Raw genomic sequence first — 22,152 nt, 5'->3', positions numbered from 1 at the left:
GAGGTGGAGGAGAGCAGGGAACTGCTTTGCTCGAGTTGTAGTGAGCGTCCTTCCATGGGATATCTTTGTTCCAAGATGTTTGCAAGAGTCAAAAAGGAGAAATTGGATTGTGATAGCACTGTAGATTGAAAAAAATGAGTTTGTATGGACCTGGACCCTCCTGCTTCAGCACATGGCCTGGTAGCTGGATAGGAACCTGGATTTCTTGGTGCTCCAGCACCGTGCTGCTGCTCCTGCACCTCTTTGGGATGGATGTGGGCCTGCTGGAGGCTGTCTGCATGGGCAGAAGGGCTCTTTGTGGGCAGAGAGCCCTCTCAGCTGTGATGTGGTGGTGGGCTCCTGAAAAACAAGTGGGAACAAGTCAGGCAGTGGAGGGCTTCTGCTTCTGGCTGTGGTTGGACACCAGTGAAGCCCTCGTGTGTTTTGTACCCTGCTTGAATGCTTTTCATGAGTTTTTCCATGGAGTCTCCAGCTCTTTTGCTGGACAAATTCAGCTTACAGAGCTGCTTCCTGTCTTGGAGCACATTCGTGAGCCATGAGGACCTATGGGAGCTGTGGGGAAGGTGTAGCCCCCAAATAACCTCTAAGGCAAGCCTATTTGCTCTCTTGGGAGGGTGAGCTCTCCTGATGTGGTCCTCAGCTCCTGAAGGCCTAGCAGAACCTGTAGCTCCTGCACAGCAGTAAATGCCATATCTAAATGGCTGTTTGCTGCTCTCTGCTCACAGCATGTCACTCTGCCAGGCCCTCCTGCAGCCCTGGCTGCTAAGAGTACATGTCCTCCTTGCAAGATGGTTATTTTTGGATTTCTTTGAAGAAAACAGCATTTAGCATATGTCATCTTGTATGTATGTCAGAATTCATGTTTTGGAGTATCTTATCCAGGGAGGGGGTAGTTGTTCTGTGTTGTTCTGTTTTCTACAAAGCCTGAAATACAGTAAGAGGTACGTTTTGTTCTTCAGACACAGGGAAATGTGATGCCTGCCCCAGAGGTTTTGTAGTTCTCATGCCACAATAAGTACCTGGGCTGGGAGATAGGTTGTTTGAAAGCATGTTAACCCCTTCCTTAAATTACATGTATATTTTCATGCAGTTTACCAGTTTCCTTTGTGCTGACACAGGTGGGCAGAGCTGGGATGCTTCGGCGTGGAACCAGAGGGAGGAGGCAGCAGGTGCTGTGGGATGCATCTTCCTTTGCTTGAGGAACATTCTGGGGTACAGAGTTCTGTAAACTCAGGTGCAGCCTGGTGTAACAAAGGCCACAGAAATCCCCCCAAGTAGCCCAGCGGCATATTTTGAGGGATTATCCCTTATCGCTCTGGTCCTTTTCCTCTCCAATTAAATCCCCTTTGCGATGTCAGTGTAGCCGTGCCTGACACCAGACACTGAGCAAGGTAGGGAGCACAGAGCCTGTGTCACTGCGTTGGTCCCACTTGTCGCACCCGTGTTGCTCTGTCAGCTCCCACTGGGGGTTCAGAGGTTGTCCCTTTGGTTCCATCCACACTGGGGTTGGGGGCTCCCCCAGAGCCTCCGAGCCCCCGGCTGGGTGGGGGGCTGCCCCCTGGTTGGGTTTCTCAGCTCAGGCATCTCTGGCTTGCAGGGGCTGGCTGCCAACAGAGCTCCCCTTGTTTACCCAACTCGGAGGAATCGGTTTACAAGGCTCACAAATACCCTTTTCACCTTTCCCATCAGAAAACACCTCCCGAAACAATGAGGAAATTGGACGCTGCCACCTGATAGCTCCCAAGGAACCTGCAGGGCCAGGAATTTGTGGGGCTGCGGGGCCGGCCGGTGCGTGGGGCTGCACACTCGGGATGCAGCACTGGGAGTCCAGCTGGGTCTGTGGGTGGCAGTGCCAGTGCCATCAGCATCACCCTGAGGTGGTGAGCTCGCTGGGAGTGCAAGTGACTCAAGTAGCTGTAGTTAGTGTTTCCCACTGTCTGATTCTGAAAGAAAGGATGCAGAGATGCTTTCCGTGAGCCGTTAACTGGTGGTGGTTACAAATACTCCATGAATCAAAGCAGAAATGTCCTCCTTGTCCCAAGAGGGGGCACGTGAGGAAGCTGTGTGCTCCATGAGAGGCGCTGGGTTGCAGGAACGGATGAAGCTGAGCTCGAGCCAACCGTGCAGCCGTCAGCCTGCCTGCAGCAGCGCTGCGCTCGGGGGTGACAAAGCCCTTCAGCTGTCTCCTGCGGCTGCGAGGCTCAATCTCATGAAGCACTTGAGATTTCCAGATAAAAAGGAGGCCCAGCTGAGCTGAGCTGAGCAGAGCACGCTTCCCGATTTGCATCGGCTTTAAGTGCTTGCCGCTGGTTTCGTAGTGACTTGAACGGCTCCAGCCTTTAGACTTGGGAGGTCCTTGGGGAAGAAGCATCCCGGCGCGTGCAGCAGCCTGTTCTTCTCCAGCCCAGCAGTGGCTTTGCTTTCTTCCATGTGTGCTTGACCCCATCAAATGCAGTGTGTGTAGCATGGGCACCTCACATGCTTGTGCTGGCACCAGTGTGAGATGTGAGAGCTTTCTTGCGGGGTGGTAGGAGAGCAGAGGGGGGCAGAAGGTGATAAGGCTGCTTGGTTCTGCTGCCCTTGAAACCATCGTGCTGTGATTTGCTCAGAAGAGCAGGGCTGGCTGGAGGCTTTGGATGGCAGAGGTGCTGGGGAAGGTGCTGCAGGCTGTGTGCTGCTGCTGTGTTCCCACCCCATCACTGCCATCCCCACTGCTGGCTGCAGCTGTCTGGGGCTGGGACATAAGTAGGTTATTGCTTTGAGCAACAGCCATCCTCCTCAGTGCTTCACCAGTCTGCCGTATCCTAATTTAAGTTGTCTAATACACTGCATGTCTCGAGCTGCATCCCCAAGTGCTTTATTATGCAGATGTCAGTCACAGTTTCATCCTTAAGGTTGAATTGAATTTGATTCCGCTCCCCACCTTAAAGCAGGAAAATCATTCTCTGTATGGATGAGGAATACAGCTGATCCTCCCCAAAATTACAGTATGTGCTCTTAGGGATCAACGAGTTTCCCTTTTAATTTAAAAGTAATTTGTTCATTCTTTCCAGTTAACATCAATTTGGAGATGTGTCCTTGTAAGGATGAGTCACCTTGTGCCAAGAGTTTGAGCCTTTTTTTTTGCCTTCAGAGACCCTTGTAAAGGAAAATTTCTCATGTGCAAAACTTGCTCTGGTGATGACCAAGGGTGACTTCTCCAAGTGCTTGGTGCTTTTCTCTTGGCTGTTCTTGTTGAGGCATGGTGCTCTTCACCTTTTTCATATTAAAGGAGAGTTTCTGGAGGCCTGGCTGCTCTCCCAATGGGAGCTGTTTGCAGGCTTCCTGAAGATGGCTGCCACAAGCCACTGCTTGCAAAAAGCCTCCCAGTTTGAGGGGAAAGGTCTTGATCTGTCATCAAGGGTTCAAAGAAATGTGGGAGCTATTTTGAAGGGGCAGAGCTCCTGGAGCCATGGGGATGGCAGTGACGGAGTGCTGAGTGCGGTGCCGGTGAACGGTTCTTGGTGCTGGCGTAGGACGTCTGGAAAATATTCCTGGGCTGATGCCCAGGCAGAAGCTGTGCGCTTCTGAAGTTGAGACGGAGAGTTTGTGTTAAGAAAATTGGTTATGATTTTGTCCTTACAACAAATACAACAAAACGTTTCTGAGTTTTGTGAGATTAGGGAATGCCGACAGGGAGCCGTGTGTAGATGTTCTCAGTGCCGTTCCTTTATCGTCTCCCTCCTTCCCCACGTTTTCCCATCCTGCTGTGCTCAGAAATTGGCGTGACCCAACCCGGAGCTGCAGGGATGGCACATGGGCTGTGCTGGCACTGCTGGGAGGTGGATGGAAGCCCTCTGCCCTGGCTCCGGAGTAGCGAGACATCTGCTTGACTTGTTTGCGGCTTCCTGTTTGGCATCTTTTGGGCAGGAGGGAGCTGGCAGAGGCTGAAGGAGGGAATTTGAGTCACTCGGGAGCCCTTTGCCAGAAAACGTCTGACTCAGCCCAACTGCGGAGAAATGAATGTGGGATCCAGCTGCCTCGCAGGGTGGGAACCTGTGAGCGAGCATGCAAGTGTTTACTTGTGTTGCATGTCTGTGGCCTCGCATAGGGTGGGGTTGGTGAGCAAGGGGAGGGAGGGGCAGGGGCTTCTTTGCATCTCCGACTGAACATCTCCTGGGATTGCATCAGGGCACAGGCAGTGGGTGGGGGAAGCCTTTATCGCGTGTAATGCTCTGGCTGGGGTCCAGCTGACCTACTTGGTGGCTCACCTGGAGTGCCGGCTGCCTTCCACCTTCTTGCAGCAGCCTGGCTGCGGAGGGGTGAAGCTTCCTGCTCTGTTCTGGGGCTACTGGAGAACCTTGTCCCAGAGGTTGTGGCTTCTAGGAGTCAGAACTGTTTCTACACAGGTGGTCGAGAGGGGATGGTCGAGACTGTCCCCATTCCCGGTGACCTGCTTTCACTGCTCGGGCTACTGTGCTCTGCTGTCCTTGGAGGGATGTGAGGGGCAGATGGAATGATGCAGCCAGCACACCCAAATCCAGCTCCATGGCTGAGGCAGAGTGGATGGAGGGCAGTTACAGTTGCTGTCCCCACGTGTGGCCTCGTGGAGCTGCCCCATGGGCTGATGGCGAGGTGCAGGCAGTGCCTGTGTCTTCTGTCCCTCCCGATCCTGCAGTTGAAACCCGACTCAGGAGCCCTTGCCGAGGGCATCGGGTGTGTGTGGGCTTGGGCTTCGCCTGCCTTCCCTAGCGTGTAAATCTCGTGTAGTGAGAGGCCTGCAGCCTGGGCTGCTGTGGCTCCGGTTTCAGCGGCTTCTTGCTAAGACTTGCACAGGAGCCACAGAGCAGGTTGGTCCTGTATGTTTGATGCTGTTTCCTTGGTGCCTGGAACCTCAGCCCGCGCTGCTGACGCTGGGAGGAGGCAGCCCTGGCCCCACTGCTGTGGTATGGGGCAGGGGCTGCAGGGAGGAGGGGAGCTCTGGTTTGCACAGATTACACGGGGGAGTTGCAGCAGAGAGCTTTGCAGGAACATCCATTCCCATGTTATCTTCCATCAGAACGCATTACGTTGCCTACATCAAAGTAGATGCTCTGCTGCTTCCCTCCGTGTTGCCCTAATCCTCTACTTCAGAGTGTTGCTCTGCAATAACGAAATCTGAATGTTAATTATCAGCACATTGCCTTCCTTCCCTCTGCAATGCCCTGCCTTCCAGCCCCAAATAGCTTTCCTCCCTCCTTGCTCCTCTCCATCCGGTCCTCCCACGCTCCTGGGCACGCCACTGAGCCTCAGCAGTGGCCGGGTGGGTAGGAGCTGCCCTGCGAGATGCTTCCCTCTCTGCCATGTAAGGACAGGAATTCCTCCATGAGCGGGGCGGGGAGGGATCCCTCCCCACTGCTCCCTAATTACAGCCGGCCCTGCAGGAAGCTGGCTGCCTTGCCTTGGGGCACACCACATGGGCAGAGCCCAGCCCGGCTCTGCAGGACGGCAGCAGTGGTGGGAAGGTTCTGGCTTTGCTGCTGGGAACAGGAGAGCTTCATGTTGGTGTCAAACAACAAAAAAAAGCATTTTGTGGAGAGAGAGCAGCAGAATTTATGTCCAAAATAAATTGTAGGCTGTGCGTGGAGTGGAACACCTGGGTGTGAGTGTTGCTAATGTCTCGCCCTCTCCTTTTCTTCCAGATTCATGAGTGGGAAAGGGCTGGTCATCTACCCAGAGATTGGGGACAAACTGGACATTATCTGCCCCAAGGAGGAGCCATCTAAGCCTTACGAGTACTACAAGCTGTACCTGGTGAAAAAGGACCAGGCAGATGCCTGCAGCACTGTCATGGACCCCAATGTGCTGGTGACGTGCAACCGGCCCGAGCAGGAGATCCGCTTCACCATCAAGTTTCAGGAGTTCAGCCCCAACTACATGGGCCTGGAGTTCAAGCGGCAGCAGGATTACTTCATCACATGTGAGTTGCCCTCCTCTTCCTCGCCGTGGGCTGCGGGGGCCTGCGGAGTGTCACCAGGCGCTGCTTTGGGACTTGGCTGCTGCTCAGTGCTGATACGCATGGAAAATATTTCCCACTGGATGGGAGAAGGGAGGAATGTGCCAGCCAAGGGGTCCTGGGCCCTTATCTGGCAACACCAGGAGCCGGGACGGCCCCTCCAGCAGGGTGAGACCTGCCTGCAGCCAGAATGGTTTCTGTGTCTGGAGAGGTTTTGTGGCTGGAGCTTGTTTGTGGAGCCGGGCTGTGAGGCTGGAGTGCTGCAGGGCCGTCCTGTAGGGCATGGAATGCTGACGGTGTGCAGAGTGTCTCAGCCGTCCTTGCTGCCTGCCACGGAAAGCAGCCTGGGGAGCTGCTCCTGGAGCTTGTTATGATCTAAGTGGCTGTAAAATCCTACACGTTGGCCTGTTGTCGTTGTTTCCGTCTGTAACATGGCTTTGTAGAAGGAAGGAGGCTGAGTTTCCTCTGAGCACACAGATGATGCGCACGGGATGCACCTGTGGGTACCAACCAGCACATCCCCATCGTCCGTGGTGGCCGTGAGCTCGTTGCTGGGGCTGCATCCCCCCCTCCCTCATGGTGCTGTGCGATGTCTGCCTCCTCTCTCTCCCTCTGCCCCATGCCTTGGGTTTTCTGCTTGGCTGTTCACATCGCGTGCGAGCCCACAGCACAGCAGCCGGGAAAGGGCACGGAGGCCCTGTTGTCCCCTGTGCTCTCCGTCACATGCTGCGGGCTCACTGACAAGCAGCCTGGCACACAGGGGTCAGCTGAGACTGCAGGCTGGGGCACTGGAGTCGGTCAGAAAGGTATTTTTAGCCTGAGCTCTCTGCTGCCAGAGTGGATGGCCAGGACCCTACAGGCATCCTCCAGCTCAGGGCTGTGGGGCAGGAGGTACCGCGGTGATGCTGCCAGCCTAAGAGCTCCCTGCTTCCCTATCTGGTGTTGGAAATTGCTTTATTTTCACTGCAGCTTAATTTCATTAAGCCCGGGACTGAGGAAACAGCCAAATAGGCTCCTGCAGGTCAGATTTCAGCTAACCCTTGGATCCTTAGCATACATTTGCTCAGCTCTCTATAATGCTTGGCTTGAGCACAGGATGGTGCAAAAGGGATTGCAGCTGTTTCTCACCAAAACGGCCCTTCTGCTCACCTGCTCCCAGGCCCATAGTGCTGCAGCTGGGTGAGGACCTGGTACAGCAATGAGCTCCTCCTGCTTTATGCACCCCTGCTGGTCCTGCCTGGCTCACTGTGTGTACCCAGGGCTGGCTGCAGCATGGTGGCCATGGGATGGGACAGAAAGCACTGTTTTGTGTTTGGGGCAAACACCAGGAAGTGCTTGGGCAGCAGCTGTGCTGTATGTGTGGGGTTGCTGTGAGTCTTGCATTACACCTCGAGCTGCACCCCTGGCAGCTCTCTTGTAGCAGTAGTGAGCCCACCACCCTCTGGCAGCTGGAAATACCTTTCCAGGACAAATGCATTCACCAGAACAAACTCAGAGACTATAGAAGCCCCAGGGAGAACAAGTGCGTGGGTTTCCTCGTTGCAAACCCTGTGCACCTGGGCTGCCAGCACACCTGTCCCCCCCATGCCACCTCCTCAGCTGCTTGTGTTTGTGTTATCTGGCCGCTGGTGTGCAAGCAGTCTTTTTTTCTTTTTAATTATTATTTCCTGCCTAGGTTTTCCTTTCTCCTTACAGAGTTAGAAGGCTGCAACTGCATTTTTATTCCACTAGCAGAACACCAAACCTTGTCCCACATGCAGCAGTTTTCTCTCTTGTTTGCACTGAAATCTGGTTTCCATCCGAGCACTGGGGAATCTGGAGGCTGTCACTCTCCCACTGCCCCCAACCCCCTTCCTATATCCCGGTCCCCACGCCAGGAGCAGTGCTGGTGCTGTGGTGTCCCCCCGGTGCCCCCTGCCCGTGCGGCTCCGACCGTTTCTGACTTTAATTTCTCTTGACTGCTCCATGCTTTGAAGCGAGCCCCGGCGGCGCGGGGGCCGGCTGGCTGCTGTGCTCTGCTCTTTGGCCCCTGGGTGGGCTGGGGATGCTCCTGTGATCTGCCCGTAGCCTCTGCCCAGCAGCCCCAGGAACTCCTTCTGCCAAGAAGTAAAATAGCCAAAAAAACAAAGTCAGAAGTCTCCCGAGCAGACCACCCACGTGTTGTCTTTTTTTTTTTTCTTTTTTTTTTTTTATTATTATTTTTTCTCTTTTTTTTTTTTTTTTTTTTTTTTTTTGTATTCCTCCAGCCTGCTCGGACACACAAAAGGATTTTTCTTCCTTTTCTCCTGCTGGCTCTAAGCCGGGGGATGCAGCACACGGCCTGGCAGCGGCTGCCTGCAGGACAGTGCTGTCCCAGCCCCGCTGCGAGCACTGCAGTCCTATCCCCACCATTCAGGGCAACTGCCCCCCCCGTTTCCCCATGTCACGTTGGATATGCCAAGCTTCGTTTAGGGCCACTTTTATCACCGAGGGACACTCAGCCCTCGGCTTAGTCTGCTTTAGCAATGAAAAAAAGGCTTTTGAAAGCAAACATAACCTCTCCCCATCCTCTCAATCCTTGCGCCGAGCCCCTCAATGCCAGCCGGAGGCTTTCATTAAAAGCATCTTTTCTCCCGCGGCTGGACAGGGGAAGGTGGTTCCTCTCCCTAAGTCTTTTCACAAAGAAAAAGATGCAGGAGCTCCTGGCTGTGCGGTGGGGCCGTGCACAAAGGCACGGCAGGGCTGCAGGGATGGGGCACAGTTTGGGTATTTGGTGCTTTGCTTCCATTATTGCTCCTCGACAGATGTGGGTTCAGGGCAGCCCGTAGGTTCTGGTGCATTTGGTCTCCTGCTTTTGGGGTCTGGTTGGCACTTGGTGGTGGGGAAGTTGAGAGGTTCTCTGCAGTGCAGTTCCTGCTTTGCTCTATTGGGAGGTGAATCCAGCAAAAGCAAATTCTCGTTTCCTGCCCAACTGGGGCTTCCTTTCCCAAGCACAAATCCCAGCCTGGGCAGGCTGCTGGGCAGCCAGGGGAGGGCTTGGGTTGGGTTTCAGACCTATCTGTGGATGTGGGTGCTGCTGCCATTCCCGGGTTCAGCAGGGAGGCTGCAATGTGTGTGGGGGTTTAGGACATGCTGGTGAGGAAGCAATCACTTGTAAATGGCTGTACTGGGGGAGAAGGATGGCTCTGAGTGCTTACAAACAGACCAGAAGATGCTTTGTGGGCTTGCAGGAGCAAATGCATTAGGAGGTGAGAACTGCAGAGCTGTGCTGTCATAGAGGTGTTGCAGGGTCCCAGAGATGTCTGTTGCAGGGTCTCAGTCCTGGCCATGCCTCATTTCAGCCTTATCTGCTCCTGTTTCCTGTGATCTGTTCCACTTCTGTGCGTGTCCTCATCTCCAGTCCAGAAGCATCTCTCTGGTTTTTTGGGTGCAACTCCTTCTTGTCCCTCTCTGAGCACGGTGGGTAGACTTGTGCCTGACCTGCCCCCCCTGCCTCCAGGGGAGCAATGGGAAGGCAGCTACTGAATGCCCGTCCTCTGCAGGGTCATTAGCTGAAAGTGCTGAAGTAGAAGGGAGGCCACAGAAGAGATGTGCTTCACAAACCAAGTGCGTTTGCTGTTGATTGTTGGTCTTTAAGCCCTTCAATCTATTTTTGATGTAATAATGTTTGTAATCCAATCTAACATTTTTTGGCAGCAGAATTCAGTAAGACCAGATACATTACACCGGCTGTTCCCTTAAAACCCTTGTCTTGCATTTCTGTTTTTAGATGCAATTAGACCCAACCTGGCAAGAGCTATTGTTGTCAGCCATTGCTGCCTCTGCGATGTGGGTCTCATCCCTGGGCCTTTCTTCCTCAGCACTTTTCTATTTCTGTTCTAGATTGAATTTTAATGTGGAGAAGAGGGTCACCTGTGTACTGCCAAATGCCAGAATCCTCCTTTTCTTATTCTCTTCTTTTTATTCTTTTTTCTTTTTATATATATATACTTTTTTTTTTTTTTTTTTTTTTTTTTTTTTTTTTTTTTTTTTGGGTCACATTGCTGTACTTCCTTGTCCCTTGTCCCCTCTGTGCACAGCTGCAGTGCTGCTGGGGGTTGGGGGGGGCTGTGTCGGGTACCCGCCAGCCACACGCTCTGCTGCTTTCCGGCTGGTCCCATTTGAATGTGGCCGCTTTCATGTGCTCTTCATCTCCCGTCCCACAGCTCGCTGAGTGAAATCGAGTTGAAAGCAAAAGTGCTGTTTGATGCCTTGATGAGAGCTGTGAACTTCTGCTGATAAAACCCCAATTAACCAACTTCCTCATGCTTCATCCAAATGGGCTGCAGCTGCGCAACCTCCTTGCCCTTGCGACATGGCTGCAGGGATGTGCTCTGGGAACTGAGCTGTGGCTGCGGACTCCTCCTCCTTGGCTGGTGGATCTAGGGGTCCCAGAGCTGTCCCTCAGTTTGGGGGTCTCAGAGCTATCTCCCAGTTTTGGGGTCCTGGAGCTGTCCAACTGGAGTATGGAGATCCTGGAGCTGTACCTAGGTGTGGGGGTCCTGGAGGTCTGCCCCGCTGGGATCCCCACGGGAGGTGGCAGTGGTGTGGGGGACGAGCAGGCTCTCGCCGTGCCTGACTCAGAACTTCAAAGCCCCTGAGCTGGACATGTCAAACCCAAATAATGGCCCTTAGACAACACGCGGTTCCTTGTCTCGGAGGCTTGTCTGAAGACCGTGACCACGGTAAATGCGATTTTGTTGAGCCCTGTCCCTTAAGCCTCTGCCTCTTTTCTCTTCTTCTCCTCCCTCCTGACCTTTTCGGCTCAGTGCTGTCCCCGCGCAGGCCCTGGCAGCTGATCTCATGGCTCAGCCTTTCACAGTGCTAATAGGGATGAAAAGCCCCATCAGAAAGGGCCCGCGTCCCTGCGCCTGGCTGGGAGGGCAGTGCCCAGCACTTTGATCTGCTGCTGCCTGCTGTGCCCTGTTGGAGTGCCCAGCTCCCTGCCAGCAGCATGGGGGGGTCCTCGGGGTGAAGTGCAGCATTGCTAAGAGGGACCCTGTCCTCAGCAGTGCTTCCTTCATAGCACAGGGAAAAACAAAGCATGGCTGCTTTGGGAGCGAGTTTTTACCGAGACACTTGAAAGGCTGCAGGAGCCTTCAGCTTGAGGATGGTTTGAAACAAGCTCCCAGCGTGTGGGCATGCCTGGGGGTGTGCAGCCGATAAGTGCAGGCAGCCAATGTGCCATGCTTTGTTTTAAATCACTGCTGCTCCCTGAGCCCCTCTAGCTGCTTCTCCTTTTGTTGCCTGCGCACCCACAGTGCTTTCATGGAATCACAGAGTATCCAGAGATGGAAGGGGACCCATAAGGATCATCTAGTCCAACTCTTGGTTACACAGAGGACCGCCCAGAAATGCTTTCTTGTTCTTGGGGAGCTCAGCCCCTGTAGGAGCTGCCTGCACTTTCTGCATTGCTGTGGGCTTGCCAGCGTCCCTTACCTCTGAACTGTCCTCACATGGAATGTGTCGTATGTTGCTTCTGCTGTGCTTCTGTGAGCCGAGCCTATGCTGCAGGCTCTGGGAAGCACTGCACCACCTGCTCCATGGGACGTGCAGCCCTGCAAGCAAACTGGGTTCTGGTATGAATGAATTGCGATATGTAGCTCCTTTCCATCTTCTTTTAATTTTAATTTATAATGGTCTGCGTTTTGAAATCCTCTTGGCTGGCCTGTCTGTGCTGGCAGAGGGCTGCCCCACTGCATGTTCACCCCCTGGAGCTTGCCTTGCTGGGGAGGATAAGTTTGTGTTGCTGTTTGAAGTCTCTCTGCCCTAGAACTGATGGTTTTGATGCCGTGCTTTGATCCCAGCTTGCCATGCTGGCACATGGCTGTGTGCCCCCATCCTCCATAACGCTGCGACCACTGAGCAGGTGTGTGCTGGGGGCCAGCCTTGTGCCGAGCATCCCCTGCAAGCACCCATCTCCCATGGCTCGGGGAAGCAGCAGCCCCACATCCCAGTATAGGGCTGGGAGCAGGAGGATGGTTGGAGCTGTGTCCCATCCCAGCTGTGGGGCTGTTTGCACCCATGTAACCCTCTCTGCTGCCAGCAGATTCGTGGTGTAAATGCAAAGTGTGCTTTCCTCTGGGCTGTCCTGCAGCGTACACCAAACCCTCTCCCTCCCTGCTGCTTCCCACCTTCTGCATCTTCCAGCCGCAGCCAAGCCCAGCAGATCCTGCGCCCAACACATCTACACATAAATCAGCCGCTCTGCTCCCTGGTAACTTTGGCTTTGCTCTGAGCCACCTCCAGCTCTGCATCCAGGCAGCGCCGACACAGCCCTGCTGAGCCTGCTGCAGCCGTGCATCTCCATCCGTCTGTCCTTCGGGGCCCTGCGACAGATTGCTTGGTCAGAGTCACAGATGTTTTGCTACCTAACCAAGGAGATTTACACCCTGTTAAAACTCAATAAGTGCTTTCCTCCTGCCAGGGTCCCAGCGGGGCCCACAAATGACTCTGGCAGAGCATCAGGTGGAGAATTACATGGCACTTTTTTTCCTGTGACGTGCAGCTTGCTGCTCAGGGCTGCCCCTGAGCCTCTGCAATAGTCTCTCTCCTCCTGACGCTGCCTTTTTTTGGAAGGGGGTGGATAGATGTAGGACAAAGGCTCCATTCTGTGACCTGATCCCACGTGGACTCTCAGTGTGTTGGATGCAAGGAGAGTGTGCAGCTGAGCCGTGCTGCTGCACTGAGCAGTGCTTTTTGGACCCGACAAGGTTACCTGCCGCGTGGCTGTGACTCTTAATTACAGTGCTAATTAGAGCTGATTATAATTTTTCCATCAAAAAGCTGCTTTTTTGGGAAATCACTTCCTCGATGTCATCACTTGTGTTCAAGCATCTTTCTCTGTGTGGCACTTCGGTTCTTGCCCATGGGCAGCAGCAGAGCATTGCTTCCAGGAGGTGGGCAGGTGGCCATGCAGCCAGGATGCTGAAAAGCAAATCTTCTGTTGTACAATTCCCCGTGCCACACTGAGCACACTGTCGGTGTGCATTGTCACTTGCCCTTGCTGGAGTTGTGCTTTGCGGTACAGCTGCCTCTCTCTAAGGGATGGAGTTAACAAAGTGTTTTATTGGTCCTGGTGTTGGCTTGGCCCTGATTGGCAGAAAGCTTCTCTCTCCCTAGACAGACCCAGTGCAACCACTTAATGTTTTCCAAGGTGTATCTGAGCCTGGTGATATTCACCAAGCAGTGTGCTAGCCATGTGCTGGAGCAAAAAAAACCACTGTCTGGGAGGAGTGCGTTCTGCAGGCATCTAGCAATGGGTGCAGCACAGGGTCTGTCTGCACAGGGCTGGGGCACCACAAGCCCCCACTGCCCCTGCTGCAGGAAGGACACCTGCTTGGTTCAGTGCTTTATTTACTTACAGCTAAGTTTGTTTGTTTATGTATTTATACATATAGTACGTATTTATATATGTATATTTAATTTTCAACATGCGTTTATTTATTCATCCAGCCTGTATTTACGTAGCCAGGTACACCCCAGGGCTGCCTACTTGCTGCTGGTGGGTGGCACGACCCCCTGCATGCTTTGTGCCATCCTTTCCCTTCTGGGGGACAGCTGGAGCTGTGTGTCACCACCGTGTGCCACCAGCTGGGTCCCCGCAGCGTGGAGGTGCCAGTGGAGCTGTGCTGGCAGTGCACTGCTCTGCACGGGGCTGTGCCTGTGCCAGGTGGAGCCATAAGAGCTGCCTTTGCTGGTGTTTCACAGCTGTTGTTGGGGTTGGTGCTGGAGGAGCTGTGATGGGTGTGTGGGTTGTGGCAGTGTGGGCAGCAAACAGTGCTGGGAAGTGTGAAGGATTCGCACCCCACTGCTCTTAGAGTCCCAGCTTGTGTGCTCCTGGGATGGTGCATTCTGTGACAAACACCCACGTTTTTCAGCACTCTCTGTGGGACTCCGTGAAGCAAAGAGGAGGAGGCAGGGAATGAATAGGGTGTGCTGCTCGTGGAACTCAGCTCAGGGTTAGGCCAGTGCTGGGGGCTGCAGCAGGTCCTCGAGCTTTGGGGTGCCAGGGGGGAAGCAGACCCCAGTGCTGCCATTAGCGTGGGCTCTGCTGTGAGCAGAGCTGGGCTCACTGGCTGCTGGCCGGCCGTGTGAAACCCAAGCCCTGTGCCTCCTGCAGCAGCCCGGGGCCTGCCTGAATGCGTGCGCATTGCTGGGGCTGCGGGGCCCCTTCCCGACGCAGCTGCTGTTGGGATCGGAGGCGGCTCCCAGCCCTGCTGGCAGCCCGACAGCTCCGTCCCCGGTGTGTGGGGAAGGTGCAGGGGGGCTGTGTGCGGGGCTCAACTCCCCCCAGCGTGGATGGGGAAGGATAAAGCAATGGGGTTTGTAACAGGAATGCGTGCTGGTGCCCCAGGGCTTGCAAGGCAGCACATTTGACTGAGCACACTGTCTCCTTGCTGGGGGAGCTGGCAGTGTCCCTGTGCTCCTGCAGTGTCCCTGTGGTCCTGCAGTGATGTGCTGGCCCCAGTGGGAAGGAGGAAGCGAGACGCTCTGGGATGGGGCTGAGCACCACTGCAGAACATGCACCAATGCAACACCCACAGCGTGGTCTGTGAGGGTGCAGAAAACAACCAGAAAGATGGGAGGGCAGGGAGGGTGGCACGAGCTGTTTCTGTTGTAAACCTTCCTGGAGTGTGTTTGCAGATCTGCGCAGGATCTGCACCCAGAGGTGCGTGAGGTGTGTGCAATCTGAGTGCAGGGCTTGGGGCTCACCGAAAGGAAGGGAAATCCGCCGTGAGCTCTGCTGCAGGCTGTGAGATATAGTGTGGAAACCTGAATCTTTGACACTTCTGGGGGCGAGGGGAGGGCTTCGGGCCAGCGGCCGCGCCGTATCCATGCGGTACTTGGCTGGGTCTGCAGCGGGGCTGTTGTACACAGATGGAAGAGTAATTAAGAATAATAAAAGGAAAGAGACTTGGATTCGCTACAGTCTCAGCACATTAATTGTGCTTTGGGGCCCAAATCATAACGGAGTCCTGCTAGAGGGAATCCAGAAGAGAAACCAAATGTCTCACTCTGTCCAAGGCTGACCGTTTAAGAGACCCTTGCCTTTATCTGCTGCCAGGTATTACTTCCAGAGGTTCCAACTTGCCAAAACCGAGCTCTTGTCTGAAATATTTTTAGTGGAGGAAACAAAGCGATGGTGCAGCTCTTAAGTGCAGTGGTAGGAAGGTGGAGAGCATGCATTGGGAGTGCAGTAGGACAAGAGTGGGTGTGCTGCTGGAGTTCCCTCCCATCCCCATAGCAGGTCTGTACCCATCCTTTGGGGTGTGCTGTGGGCTGGTGCTGAGTGCTGGGTGGGTTCTGTGCCCGGGGACTAGGGCGAGCGGTGTCAGCCTGTTGAGTTCCTGCCTGTGCTCCACACAGGCTGAGCATCTCTTCTAAATTGACAAGCAATTACATGGTTAATAGTATCAATGTTAAATCCTCATCGCTCAGTAGCCTGAGGCTTAATGCTTCATTAAGGCAAAGGCATCTAATAGCTCTCCGGGCTGAGAGCTGCTGTCTTTAAGCCCGAGTAGAAGTGATTTGTCTGGAGGCTGCTTTTGTTCTTCTGGTCCTACAGGGAACGGAGAATCCCCTCGGATCCACAGGGATGTGGGTAGGTGGCTCTATACTGGGCACTGCTGTACCCGGCCCGGTCACTGCCTGCACTGCCAGGGTGTGAGATCTGCCTCATCCCATCCCTGCATCTCCCCAGCTGCATCACTTTAGGGGTCTGTCCTGTAAGTCACCTGAGGCCTTGGGGCTGCTCCCATCCTACAACAGCCTCGTGGTGCTGTGGGGATGCAGGGATATGGTGCACAGAGGGGCAGCGGGTCTGACCCTGCCTGCTGCCATGTGTGTGCGTCACTTCTGTGTGTGCTGTTACTGGCTGTCTCCAGCATCCCACCCAAACAGTAATCTTATCACTGAACCCGCTGTGCAGTAAATGTGTTTTGCCTTTCTCTCCCATGCGTTGCTTTGTGTTAGGTGATGCCATTTAAAATCTGCGCTGCACAGTGCCACCACAGCTCCACACCTGTCTTAGCAGCTCTCATCAGCAATACCTGAACATCACCTGTGAGCTTTCATGTCATCGCTGAGAAGGTGCTTCTCAGGTTGCACGTTGGTCCTGAGCCACTCCCATGGCTGCTGATATATCCGCAATGAGAAGCAAGGCGTGCACATCACCTGGTGGTGCACCTGTAAGCTGCCCTCTTCTCTTTATTGCAGCTGGATTTTAGGTGCCTTGGACAAAAGGACTTTTTCACATGGAATATCCTTATTTCCTTCCTTGCACTTCTCCAGCAGCCCTGCTAACCTACACGGGGACTGCTTGGGGTGCACAGGCTCTCACCTCTGCATCCTGTGCCCACAGCCCTGCAGCAGCCCCTCAGTCTCCCTTCACTGCTCACATACAGCCTGTCAGAAGCTGTGCTGCTGTGTCACTGGGATGTGGCTGTGCTGCCTGCACCGCCGGCTGTGCTTTGGCTGTGGCCTATTTTGGTACAGCCGGAGCTGAGGCTGCACGTCCTCGTTTCAAGCCTGTTTCAAGAGGCTGCACTGCAGATGACACCATGGTTTTTGGGAGCATTTCGCCCTTTTTGCTGCCCCTTTCATGTTCCCTCAAGTAGCTGCTTCATTTTTTTTGTGTGTGTGGCTCCCCTTTCAAAGCTACTTTTTCTCCTCATAATTATTATGATCAGGATAAGAAGAGACTCCTTCAACAAAGTCTTGCATGCTGCTTGGGAGAAAGGGCGCTCAGCTGTGTCCTCTTCAGCCCATCCATGTGATTCTCCATCTGGCACTCTTTTATATTGTTTGAACATTTAATATTTCGGTCGTATCTGAAAGCCATGTCTGTGGAGTTATTTTGGAGAAATCAATGTCTCCCATTGCTGCCATGTGCTCTACCTTTGCAAGATCTCCAGCACTGCAGCCATGCTTTCTTCTGGTCATTTTGCTGTCATTAGTTACCACCTCCTAAATAAGATCTTGTAGAATCTGTGGAAGTGGTTGCAGTGCTGTTCCCCCACCCCTCCTGGCTGTACAGGAGCTGTGTGGAGCAGGGTGCTGTGATGCTCCAGGCAATGAGATATGTGGGCAGGCTGCAGTCTGGGCTGGAAGCAGGTGGAAATGGGTCTGTCCCCAGGAGGTGCTGCCCAGCCCCTGGCTGTGGGATGGTGTTGCCCCATTTCCAGATGCAGCATTGGGGTCTGTCAGAGGTGGAGCAGCCCCAGATGTGTGTGGAGCAGCCCTTGTCCCCTTTCAGTGCAGTGTGATGCTGGGCAAGGAAGCTGTATGTGGAACATTTTGGTTTATTTCACCCCAAAAGCAGTGCCTCTGGCCTCGGAGTGCAGAGCTGCTGTTTGTTCTGCAGGAATGAGCTCCCTCAGTTGTTTTTATGGGCTGTTGGAGCTTGGGCCTGAACTTGGCTCCAATTGGGAAGAGCTCATGCAGGCACTGGGAGACATTTCTCTGCTTTCCCCATACATTTACATTGAGATTTATACCGATGGTGTTATTGTCAAACTCTGACTTGTGGATGTCCAGCTCTGTCAATGGGCTGCTGGCTGCCCAAGAAGCTCTGATGAGCAAAACACTCACTGAGGTTGGCCTATAAGGAAGGTTTTGGACCGAGAAGAGGGCTTGCAGCCCTGGCCCTGGCAAGGGGGCCCTGGAAAGCTCAGCTGTGTTCCTGAGTGCTCCAGCCCCACAGGGAGACAGCATCAGAGCTCCCACAGCTTTCAGACCTACCCTGGCCCTGATGCAAAGTGTTACCCATTCCTCATCCTGGTGCTGTTACCATGGCCGAAGGTGTTTCAGGACAGTAGGGATGTGTCACGAAAGGACACAGTCAGTGGGCTTGGTGGGATGGGTTGGAGTTTGGTGACCTGAGAGGTCTTTTCCAACCTGAATGACTGTGATTGTAAGGCTGCCCAGTGGATGTTTGACCTGGCTGGTTTGGTGGTTTCCCCTCCTGTGCCCCATCCTGCTGTGGGTACCAGGGGATGCAGCTCACTGCGTTCCCACAGGAGGGAGGCTTAAAAAAATCTGTGTCGGCTAAAGAAAAAAGTTAATGTGAATTTAACTGACTTCTGCCCTGCAATTAAAGCCACTCAAGCCCATTGGGGCTCTGAGTTTACATTCTTTACTGAGGCACAGTGTGTAATTATATATGTATAATTTAAACTGTGCATATGCATGTGTTCCCATTATACACCGAGGAGCAAAGGAAATTATCCAGGAATTAAAGGGGGAGGAGGGCGCAGGCACTGAGAATGGCTCACTTGTGTGGATGTGGCAGCGGGGGGAAGCTGGAGGGATCACATCCTCACTGCTGTGAGCATCTCTGGGTGAGGCGTGCCCAGTGCTGGCTGCTGGCAGCCGTGAGTGAGGAATAACCCTTCACGTTCCTGTGCTGCACCTGATGGGCACTGTGCTGCAATCAGAGGAACCTGGAGCTGCAGAGAGTGCTCTGATGGGTAAATACGTGGGCAGTGCTCATGCTGCTTTAGAGAAACCACCCTGAGATGGTTGTATAGGGTGGGAGTTGTGTGGAGTGGTGTACACATCTTTTTCTCTGCTCCTTGGCGTTGTTCTAAGCTGGCCCAAGGGGACTAACCACAGACAGGAGAGCTAAATAAAGCCAGCTTGTCAGCACTCTATTCCTTACAGCTCTGTAACCCCCCGCCTCTTGTCCTTACAGCCACCTCTAATGGGACACTGCATGGCCTGGAGAACCGGGAAGGAGGGGTCTGCCAGACACGCTCCATGAAGATCGTCATGAAAGTGGGGCAGGGTGAGTGCTGGTGTGTTGGTACCCAAGTGCCTGGTGAAGGAGAAGGGCTTCCTCTGGCTGCATTTAGTCTGAGCGAGGCAAGTCGGGGGAGCTACTTTATTCCTTACTAAGGCTGTGAGGTTGAATTGGTTCTGTTTCCGTGCAAATAAGTTGCAGCTTGCAGCAGGCTGCCATTCTCAGGGTGCTCATCATCCCTCCACACCCACAGAGGAGCTGAAACCCTTCCCATTTCTCTTTCTGCCCAGCCACCATTATAGACCTGCAAGTTGTCCTCAGATGGCTTTGCTTCCTGATGCAGCTTCCCCCAGCTTTGTGTTATGGCAGCCTGTCTTTTTGGTTGGGAAGCTGAACCAGGGCCCCAGTCCCAGCACACAGTTGTTTCTGGATTTTGGGAACAGTGAAGCCAGGCCAGTTGCTGTTGAGAGCATGGACAACTTTCAGAATTAACTCAATGGGCTTCAGGGTCTCTGCCCCCAGAACCTCCCTCCCTGGAGCTGCTTCCAGCTCCATCCATGCCACAGGCCTGTGATGGCCCTGCTCTGCATGCAGAGCTCCTGCTGCCTGCTTCTCATTAATTTGTTTTCACTTTGGGGCCAATATTTATAACAAACAAAAGAAGCAGCACTGCAGACTTGGCAGCCTCCTTTCCTTTGTGGTCCTGCTGCCCTGTGAGGAGCGCACTGCAGCCCACACTCAGGGGGTCAGAAAACATGAAAAGATATTGGCTGTAGGACAAGGATGGGAAGCGCCTTCCCCCAAACCCTCCATCCTCGTGCCTGTTCCAGGAGGAGCCCACTGCAGTGATGCTCCCTGGCTGCATCCTTGTTCCTAGGTTTCCATACCGTTGGGCTTGCCCCAGCTCTCATACATTTAAAGCCACAGCAGAGCGGCTGTGTTGGGGTGGCCATCTGTGGTATGCTTGACTTGAGATTTCTTTATCCATTCTTTCTCCTACCCTCAGATCCAAACGCGGTGATTCCGGAGCAGCTGACGACGAGTCGGCCCAGCAAGGAGGCAGACAACACCGTGAAAATTGTGACACAGAGCCCACGCCACAAAGTCCCCACAGTGGAGGAGCCTGGCAAACCAGGTAACATCTTCATGAATGTGTTGTGCAGGCTGAAGCTATGATGCCTGTGCTGCAGGATGCTGAGCATCCCCGCACCTGCTGCATCCCTGTATCCCCCAGCATCTTCATACCCTCAGCATCTCACACCCCAGCTCTGCACACGGTGGTCCAGTGAGGTGCTGCTGAGCTGAGCTCCCGGGCTGTTTTCCCAGCTCCGGGCTGTGCTGGCAGCAGTGCAGCAGAGAAGTGCTGTTTCAGCACGTTCCTCCTCCTCCTCCCTCTGCTGCCCATCTGTTCCTCCATGTACATCTGAGAGGTTTTGGAGGAGTTGAGGTCCTTGGGTTTTTGAGTCGAGCCAGTGTGAAAGCCCTTTGAAGGTGGTTTCCTGAGTTCCTGACCCTGCTGGGAGAAAAATGAAATCAGATGAAGTCGGGAAAAGTTGCTTTTTTCTTCTCCCGCAGTGCAGGCAGCCAAGCAACCGCCCCTCAGGGGCCCAGAGCTGCCGGGGCCAGGGTCAGCAGGAGGTGGGGGTCAGTCATCGGATATTGCAGGGCTCTGGGCACCAGACCCCGAGATCATTACTGTGTGCAGAGCTCCCAGGGTGTGCCCTGGTCACAGCCTGGAGCTGAGCTATGCACTGGTCTCAGTGGGAGCCGATGGGGTGAGATGTGTCACGTGGGGCTGGGGTGGGAGAGCAGGGAGCCCACTTGCTCACACTGATGCCCATCTCCCTTCCTCACAGGTTCCGTCAACCAGAACGGCAAGGAGACCCACGGTCCCAGCGACGGGTTCTTGAGCTCCAAAGTCGCCGTTTTCGCTGCCATCGGCGCGGGCTGCGTTATCTTCATCCTCATCATCATCTTCCTCGTCGTCCTCCTGATCAAGATCCGCAAGCGGCACCGGAAGCACACGCAGCAGCGGGCCGCAGCCTTGTCCCTCAGCACCTTGGCCAGCCCCAAATGCAGCGGGAATGCCGGCTCAGAGCCCAGTGACATCATCATCCCCTTACGGACTACAGAGAACAACTACTGCCCTCACTACGAGAAGGTGAGCGGGGACTATGGGCACCCCGTCTACATCGTGCAGGAGATGCCCCCACAGAGCCCAGCCAACATTTACTACAAGGTGTGAGGAGCAGCCTGAGCACGCCACGCAGGAGCGCCCGGTGGGGCTGGCAGCGGGAGGCATCGTGCTAAGCCATGGCACAGCACGGCGTGGGAGCACAGGGGTCTGGCGCCCGGCAGCGCCGCGCTCACTCGTGCGCTGCCTCTCTCCCTTTGTATTTAGTTTTGTAGTTCCCAGCTTTTGTAATCCCGAGACTTTGAGGGTGAGCTGCCAGCATCCTCCTCTCCTGCTCCGGACTGCAGCTGCAGTGCGCACTCTGCCTTCCCGCGCCCGCCTGCACGCCGCTGGCACCCATGGACTCCCACCTCCCCTTCTGCACTTTGGGATTTCCCCTCATCGCCTCCACGCCAAGTGCCCGTGCAGGGGCCTGGGAGCTGTGCCAGACGCCACGAGGAGCAGCGAGGAGCCCTGGGAGGGAGGAGGATGCTTCGCCCAGGTGCCCGAGATGCAGAGAACTGTGCAGGGAGGAAGCTGGCAAACCCGATTTACTACTACTACTACTATTATTATTATTATAATTATTTTAATTTTTTTTTTTGTAACATTTTTATTTTTGTGAATCGTGGCGGGATCCCCCCCCCCCGCCCTGGGCACATGTCACAGCCTCCTTCCAGCACGCCGTCCTGCTGGCGCAGGCAGATCCGCCGCTGCCATTTTAAAACCTTTGTGTTCGTAGCTGTTGACTCTTTGTTTTAGTCTCTCTTTATAAAAAGAAAGAAAGAAAAAAGAAAAAAAAAAAAAATCACATAAATGATGTCTCAAGCATTCAGCGTGTGGGGGTCCGAGCGCTCCTTCTGCCCATGGAGCAGCAGCAGTCCTGGGTATCCCCAGGGCATCCTCTTGCCCAGGGATTCAGGCAGCACGGGGCTGAAATCGTCTCCATGCAAGTTCCCATCAGGCTGGGACTGCTGGAAGCAAAAGATGGAGCAGCTGGGGGTGGAGGGAGGGCAGGGCTGGTGGCACATCCCTTGTCACTGCTTCCATCCCAGAGCTGGGGCTGCAGGTGGCCGCCCCAGGGTGCAGCCCTGCAGCACTTCTCCTTGGAAAGGAAAACTGGAAAACAATCGTACAGGACGTTGCCAGGAGCAGGCTGATGTCTGGGTCACCATCCATCCATCCTTACATCCATCCAGGCAAGGCTGCTCACCCTTGGGGAGCTTCACCACCCTACTTGTCACC

General features: G+C 54.3%; 1 protein-coding gene across 1 annotated transcript in view; it reads left to right on the top strand.

The window, feature by feature from the left end:
- The window catches only part of EFNB1 (ephrin B1), a 45,196-nt gene extending 23,516 nt beyond the window's left edge, over positions 1–21,680 (top strand). Inside the window, exons 2-5 of the mRNA XM_072335953.1 lie at positions 5,661–5,938; positions 18,687–18,779; positions 19,741–19,869; positions 20,591–21,680. Coding sequence (XP_072192054.1) covers positions 5,661–5,938; positions 18,687–18,779; positions 19,741–19,869; positions 20,591–20,979 — 889 coding nt within the window. The 3' untranslated portion in view covers positions 20,980–21,680. The remainder of the gene's footprint in view (positions 1–5,660; positions 5,939–18,686; positions 18,780–19,740; positions 19,870–20,590) is intronic.
- The last annotated feature ends 472 nt before the right edge of the window (positions 21,681–22,152 follow it).

This window comes from Excalfactoria chinensis, chromosome 4, assembly GCF_039878825.1.
Source record: "Excalfactoria chinensis isolate bCotChi1 chromosome 4, bCotChi1.hap2, whole genome shotgun sequence".
Classification (NCBI taxonomy): domain Eukaryota; kingdom Metazoa; phylum Chordata; class Aves; order Galliformes; family Phasianidae; genus Excalfactoria; species Excalfactoria chinensis.
This window is presented reverse-complemented; position numbering and strand designations above follow the sequence as displayed.